This window comes from Amphiura filiformis, chromosome 3 (assembly GCF_039555335.1).
Source record: "Amphiura filiformis chromosome 3, Afil_fr2py, whole genome shotgun sequence".
NCBI lineage: Eukaryota > Metazoa > Echinodermata > Ophiuroidea > Amphilepidida > Amphiuridae > Amphiura > Amphiura filiformis.
This window is the reverse complement of record NC_092630.1, coordinates 11731843-11740092: the sequence shown is the minus strand read 5'-3', so window position 1 is coordinate 11740092 and position 8250 is coordinate 11731843. Positions and strand designations below refer to the sequence as shown.

At 36.6% G+C, this 8250-nt stretch overlaps 1 protein-coding gene across 1 annotated transcript; it reads left to right on the top strand.

Moving 5' to 3' along the window:
• Positions 1-226: 226 nt before the first annotated feature.
• LOC140147621 (cytochrome P450 2U1-like) lies at positions 227-3929 on the top strand. Its single transcript, XM_072169398.1, has 3 exons — positions 227-629; positions 2046-3011; positions 3352-3929. The coding sequence occupies exons 1-3, from the start codon at positions 266-268 to the stop codon at positions 3525-3527; spliced, it is 1506 nt and encodes a 501-aa protein (XP_072025499.1). The 5' UTR covers positions 227-265; the 3' UTR covers positions 3528-3929.
• The last annotated feature ends 4321 nt before the right edge of the window (positions 3930-8250 follow it).

Below are 8250 nucleotides of genomic sequence, written 5' to 3'. Positions count from 1 at the left end.
GAGAGAATTTTGTCCCGCTTTCGCTGGAATTGACCATATACGTACTAATTGAAATGATCAAATAAAAAATAAACGTGTGTCATACAATTTGACAAATCTAACTGTAAACACTATAAATATATAGTTTACAGGTCAATGCACCAAGCTACATAACTAGCTCAATTTTGCACAATGATTTCAACAAGTATAAAGCATGACCTTGGCAGTCTAGTGACCATATAATTGTACCCGAGATTGAATAGGTTCACTTAGCTGGAAATCAACGATGGCGAACATATTTACGTCTCTCGTTCTGGACTGGACAACAATTCTACTCGCTGTATTTGCGTTTACCTTGCTATTCCTTAGCCTCAGAAGTAATCGGAATCCGGCTAGAAACTTACCTCCAGGGCCTCTTTTCAGATTGCCCATATTAGGAAACCTCCTAAGTCTTGATCCAAAGAAACCCTTTAAAAGTATCGATCAATTAGCTCAGAAGTACGGACCAGTTTACCGCCTACAATTTGGATCCTTCCTCGTGGTTATTCTCAACGATTTTGAGTCGGTGCGCCAAGCGTTTCTAAAACAGGCTGCTGAATTTGATGATAGACCTAAACTTCTTGTTTTTGAAATGGCAACACCAGGAAAAGGTAGGTTAGGGGCCTATCACCCGGGACTCCTGAGTAGTGATAGGCCCATAGCTAAAGCGGAAAATAGTTGCCCTGCCGCATTTTGATATAGGCCTATTTCAACCATGTTGTATTTTGTTTTATTACACCGACTGACGTTGACTATTGAAGAGGTTGTCAATGTCATGTAGACGAGGAAAATATCACAATTGCCATTTGCGATTGACCAATAAAGTGGTATGACATTTGCTCATGAATATTTTTGAGGTGTAATTAATTACTTCATTTGGGTATTAGGTATTAAGTCAATTAAAATCAATCAAAAGGTTCTTATAATAAATTACACTTATTGTGTACGTTTCGATTACAACTCTGCTGTTATCTTTGTCAACACTGACAAAGACTGCAACTGAAAATTGGTCATCCAATCACCTATTGATTTCTTGGTGATTGACTTAGTGTTGCCAGCTGATTATTTTTTGACACAGGATGTATCAGTTCATCAAAAATCTTGCTATTGACCTTCATCTCTGTTCATGATGGTGCCCCTTCTTTTCACCAATAAATCAATAGGTGATTGGATGTTCTCAATAGCAGTCTTCATTTATTGTTAACAAAGATAACAGAGTGGTTATCGAAACGCGCAGGTGCAACAATTTAATAGATCAAGAAATAAGAACATTTTGATTGTGTGCATAGTGTTTATTAAATTTTTATAACAGCTCTGCCAAAATTGGCATACTCGCTCTATCAGCTGATTTCTGTTCTTTAATATACCTATTGGATCTTCAAAATCATATGGACCAGGCCTATATTCAGTTAAGGAAACAAAATGTGTTGTTCTTTTTGACAGTACTGGGCAGAAAAAAAGAAACCATGACCATGCTCCAGTCGTAATCCAAAATACACATGCTTATATTTCCGACTTTGGGAATAAAGAAACAAATTTCACACTTGGTCTATTCACTCAGAACGCTAGTCAGTCGATGGCTATTGTTATACAATAACCACTCAGTCACTTAATTAGGCACTGGAAACGATCGAAATAGGCGTTGAAATTAGCAAAAAGATTTAGTTACACCTTTTCACTTCTTATTAATTTTCTTGATCAAATAAAAAGCAATAATTTTCATTTCTTCGGTAAATATGACTGTGAGTTGAGGCTTTCTGACTATCAACCCTCGAAATTAGTGTTTTTATTTGACCGAGAAAATTAATTTCAAAGCAAAAAGGTGTATCTCTGAATTGTGCTGATTTCAACATGTATCGATCGACTTTTAGTTTTAGCATGACTATGCATAACAATAGAGGATGGTCAGTAGCGTTCTGAGTGTATTGTATTGAACCTTTACTATAAGGACATGATCGTAACTTCATGAACCACTCGGAATAATGAGCTTTTTTGGTAATGTGAATATTCCTTCTTTTCACTTTCAGGAATTGTTCGCGCCCACAGCAATCTGTTGCAACGCACACGACGGAGATTTTCACTAGCTGCTTTCCGTGATCTTGGCATGGGAAAGTTTCAAATGGAAAAACAAATCACTGAAGAAATCCAGCGTCTGTGTAATGTTATCTCTAAACATGACGGGAAAGAGTTCTCACCATTCTGCTGTTTGGATATAACTACTTGCAATGTTGTCTGCTGTCTCATTTTCGGACAGGGTTTTGCTTATGACGATCCTAAATTACTGCGCATTCTCAATGGTCTAGTACAACTCTTCAAAGAATGCTCGTTCACTGGTCTTGCAAACTTTATACCCTGGATGCGATATTTGCCATTCTCAGGATTTCAAAACATTAAACGATTTGGTGATCATAATATTGCATTTTATAAAGAAATGATTGCCCTATTGCGTGAAAAGTACATTCGCGGGGATCCACAAAATTACATCGATACGTACTTGGATAATCAGGAGAAAGTCCAGAAAGAAAATCCTGATATTGCTGAATGGTTCGACGACGAAGACTTAATATCTTGTGTAGGTGATCTATTCGCTGGTGGAACTGAGACTACATCTACAACATTAAAATGGGGTTTGCTTTACATGGTACTGCACCCTGATATCCAAGCGATGGTCCAAACCGAATTGGATTCTGTGGTTGGGAGGAATAGAATGCCTACATTAAAAGACAGACCTCGACTTCCGTACACTGAAGCAACATTACTTGAAATACAACGTATTGGGAGTATCATTCCTCTTAGCGTGCCAAGAGCAGCTACCGTTGATATAAAACTGTATGGCTTTGATATACCACAAGGAACGATGGTGATGCCAAATCTATGGGCCATTCATCGTGATGAGAGAATCTGGAAGGAAGCGGAGTCCTTTAAGCCAGGAAGATTTCTTGATTCTGGTGGAAAAGTGAATCGCAGGGAAGAACTGATCCCATTTTCAATTGGTATGATTGCATTGTATGCTCTAATAATAAACCCAGTCAAAACTCTTAGCCCCAGATTTAGACCCCAACCCTAAGTAACGGAATGTCCTAGATAGGGCAAACTGTTCGGTTTTTCCTTGTATTATATTGTTATTTTTATTTTTTACGTAGAATAAATTTCATTAAAATCGAGGGAATTCAACATACATTAAACTCATAGTATAGCACGTGAAAATAAAGATTTCTTTTTTTTATCATAAAACAAAGAACAGAGGTGTCAAAGTTCAAATAAAATACATTTGCGACGTCAATTTTAAACAAGGTTGGTTTACTGATGTCTATATGTTTCTTTGTCTTCCAGGAAAACGTAAATGTTTGGGTGAACAGTTGGCTTTGATGGAACTCTTTCTCATCTTTACCCACCTTCTTCATAAATTCTCATTTCGTCTACCAGAAGGAGTTCAACCAAGCCTGGAACCAGTAATGGGCGTGACTCTTGTTCCTAAGGAGTACAAGATAGTTGCACTACCCCGATAAGACTTCCAATCTTTATCTATCTACTTCATAAAATCTCATTTCTTCTCCCAGAGCAGAGGGGGTTCAACCAAGTCTGGAACTAATAAAGGGCGTGACTCTTGTTGCCACGGAGTACACGGTAGTCACGATAGTTGCATTAACATTTCTAAACTTTGTCAAAACTACTTTTTATTCAATTAATAGACACAATGGTCCTAAGGGGTACATGTTAATAAGGAGTAGCCTACTTTACACTAACTAAACTTTGTCAAAACTACTTTTTATTCAATTAATAGACACAATGTTTGAATTATTTTATTGAAAACTGCACAGCTCTTAAAAATGTCTGAAAAATGTATTTGTATCCTATCAACAAGGAGTTTAAGGGATCTGGAATGAGCGTTTTGAGCGTTTCGACAGTATTCTTTTTGTGGGACATGAGAGCACATCAGACATATCGAATTGCATTCTGAATACGAAGAATGTCTTTCTGATATCAAATAATTTCCATTTTTGAAATTCACGATATAATACAAATTTTATGACAAATTATTAAAATTTGATATTTTTCACATTTTTGATATATAACAGTCCTCGAATTAAATTTTACAAATCTAATGATTTATTCTTAATGTGTATGTAAGTGGGAGGAAAAGCCGACGACCAATTGAAAATTGGGGAAAAATCCATATCTGCAATACGAAAGGTCAAAATTTTCAATTGATCGTCGGCTTTTCATCCCTCCTACATACACTTTAAGTATAAATCATCAGATTTATAAAGTTTACTTCGAGTACTGTTAAATATCAAAAATATCAATTTTTAATCATTTGCCTTAAAATGTGTATTACATTGCGAATTTCAAAAAATCAAAATTATTTGATATCAGAAGGACATTCTTTGTATTAAGAATGCAATTCGATATGTCTGATGTGCTCTAATGTCCCACAATAAATACTGTCCAAACGTTTCTACCCCACCCCTTAACATAAAAGGAGTATGCACAGAAAGTGGGCTTTTTTACTAGCGACAAACACAAAAAAATAGTAGATAAATTAAGATTTTTTTGTAATTTTTTTTTAATAAAATATATCCAGCCGAATATTTCATTCTTTGTTCGAAGTATTATTTGTACCAAATATTTGTAAAGTGTATTATTTGTCCCAAATATGAATGAGTCAATTTGAGTAAACTTATACTTCTCTTGTTTAGAAATATAATGAAAATTTGATACTGTGCATGTATTTTGCCATTTAATCGGTTTAAGGGCTGGGGTATGAACGTTTGGACAGTATTTATTGTGGGACATTAGAGCACATCAGACATATCGAATTGCATTCTGAATACGAAGAATGTCATTCTGATATCAAATAATTTTGATTTTTGAAATTCGCAATTTAATACACATTTTATGGCAAATCATTAAAATTGATATTTTTGATATTTAACAGTACTTGAAGTAAACTTTATAAATCTGATGATTTATACTTAAAGTGTATGTAGGTGGGATGAAAAAGCCGACGATCAATTGAAAATTTTGACCTTTCGTATTGAAGATATGGATTTTTTCCCAAAACACCAAAAAAATAGGTCTTTTTGGGAAAAAAATCCATATCTTCAATATGAAAAGGTCAAAATTTTCAATTGACCGTCGGCTTTTCCTCCCTGCTACATACACTTTAAGAATATGTCATTAGATTTATATAATTTACTTCGAGGACTGTTATATATCAAAAATTTGAAAAATATCAAATTTTTATAATTTGTCATAAAATTTGTATTATATTGTGATTTTCAAAAAATGAAAATTATTTGATATCAGAAAGACATGCTTCGTATTCAGAATGCAATTCGATAGGTCTGAGGTGCTCTCATGTCCCACAAAAAATACTGTCGAAACGCAATAAACGCTCATTTTAGATCCCTTAATCGCCGTGGTGCAATTATTTTACACCCCCACAACAAAGATTCGCCCGACTGCGTGTCGCGCTGGCCAATCGGGCTATTTAAAACTTAGTGTTGAGGATATTATATACGCATATGTCATACCAAATCTACCAGTTTCTTGATCATGAAACCCCCAATAAAAAATCGACTATGGATTTTGCCCCTATGCCCTAACACACACTATCAATCGTACTCGCCATCTAATCTAAGAGTTTAACCGGGAGCTAGCACAAGGCGCCGCAAGGCAGATACCGTATAGTTGTATATTATGCTTTAGTTTATAGTGACAATGGTCCCGGGCAAAGGCAGCATGTGCCTGGTGGTTTTTTTTAAATCATCACGAGATCTGGGCAACCCATCTCAAGCCAGATCGAAGCATTAACTGAATTCCAAATGCAGTAATTCACTTGTTGAGCCAGCAAATAGAGGGGTACGGTAACTGAAAAGATCAGGTGTGAAAATATGTTTTATGCATAAATGTAATATCCAGAATATGGGCAGAAGTGTAGTATGCAGATCGCTGACTGTATGGGTTCGAGCCCCCGCCTTTTCTTTTCTTATGTCCATTTGGTTTTAATCGGATCTTTTAACATTTTAAATTCAAAATGGAGCATGGAAGCATGGAACAGAAAAGGAACAGAACAATGGCTTGAATTATACAGTAGGGCAATGTCCGGTTCCCTTATTGTTTGCAGTGGTGTGGCGGCCAATGGGAAGCAAATCGGTCAGATACCCCTCTGTGAGCCCCCCTTTCCTCCCTTCGGTATGCTGTAATATTTTTACGAATTTTTGTCCTTTTAGCCTATTTTTAACCTTGCCCCCGTCGCCCCTTTGCATCCCTCTGAAAAAGTTTTTGCTACGATACTGCTTCTTTGTTTGTTAGTTTGTTTGTTTGTTTGTTTGTTTGTTTGTTTGTTTGTTTGCCCAGGTTGGTCCGTGAGGGACACATGCTAATCCATGGGAAATCCATGGACCGTTCCAAGCTCATACAATAAAAAATGCACATACCTGGATAGCCAGTGGAGGCTAATAAGATGCATGCTGGCCCAAATAGCTTTGATGATAAACAAAGCAAGAAATGGAAGAATATGACAAGGAAAAGGAGAAAGGAGAGAAGGCCACTCCCAAACACAATTGTAAAATTTTACTCTTCGCCCTTACTTCGTCAGAATGCAAATTGGAATTCCATTCTCAAGCCCCGATGCAAAGGCTTTGTATATGAATCCCAATCCAATGGGGCTTGAAAATCACGTTTTGACTGGCCAAAATTTCCGCCGTAGAAATTTCGAGAAAAAAAATCAAATCGTTATTTTAAAGCACCGAGTGCATGTTTTTGATACAGAAACTCGACGATTCAAGCATCTTTAAAAGCAAACCAAGAATTATCTGGGATATAATTGCAACTAAGTATACAAATTATTAGAGACATTGCGATTTTCTAAACGCAGCACGTGGAACGTACGTTTTCGCGTACGTTTTTACGTACATTAATACGGTGTTAAATATTGCTAGTCTCGGTTCCGAGTCTCAGCTCATTCGTCACGAAGGAGAACAAATGAGCTGAAATAAAGACTATAATATTTGATCTAATCTAACAGCTTCTGACCTAGGTCGATAGAGGGCATAGTGATTGAAAAAATAACAGTCCCGATAACAGTAAGCGGAGGCTATGCCTGATTCAAACAAAAAATTTTGATCTGCATGATCGATCTGAACTTGCCTTAATTGTTTTTGTGGTCCCCAAATATTATAGTTGCCCAAAAACATATATTTTGGTAGATTAAAAACTTTTTCGTCCTAAAAAAATTGGGCGCGTTGCATGGACTTAGACATCAGCATATTTAACGTAGCATCTGCGTTTTATTCTACTACTCCTGGCTTTATGGGGGAGTTCGTGGCCATCTCTGTTGTACTCAATCAACCATGATTTTATTGTTGTACAAGTCAAGGGCTTTTAGAAAAACTTGGGTGATCGATCTGAACTTGCCTAACTTTTTCTGTAGAGGGCGCTTTTCAAAATAGCCGCCAAATTAACTATTTTTGACTATATCTTAGCTCCAGGGGCTCATAGAGATATAATTTTGGTGTCTATACATATGTTTTCAGGGTCAAAGAACCCGAAAAAATAATAGAATAGACTTAGAATATGAGTAACTTTTCTATTGAGGGCGCTTTTCAAAATGGCCGCCAAATTGACTACTTTTGACTTTATCTCAGCTCTAGAGGTCATAGAGACCAGACGTTGGTATCTAAACATACGTTTTCAGGGTCAAGGAACCCAAAAAAACTACTAGTATAGACTAATAGAATATGATTAACTTTTCTATTGAGGGCGCTGTTCAAAATGACCGCCAAATTGACTACTTTTGATTTTATCTTAGCGTTAGAGGTTCATAGACCTGGCATTGGTATCTAAACATACGTTTTAGGGTCAAGGAACCCAAAAACATTACTATATTAGACTTGGGCGCAGTAGGGGTGGACAGCCATCCTGAATTTCAAAATGGCCATCAAACAAACAAGAAGGGCACGTTCAAGAGATGATGAAGTTCATTGAAAAGAGAGGGTCGCCGTTCCCTGCAGAGTGCCCCACAGAGCTCCACAACGTCGTCACCAAGCAGGGGATGACATCAGTAATGAGAAAGGATGTACTAAATGCGTCTGAAAAAGGGAATAACAAATATCAGGCTTTCCACAGTGAAAGGATAATCAAGAAATCTGTAAAACTGAGAGACACTATTCACAGAGGGAATCTCAAAACAATGGCCTCAATCAAAGACAAACCCAAGAGAACATT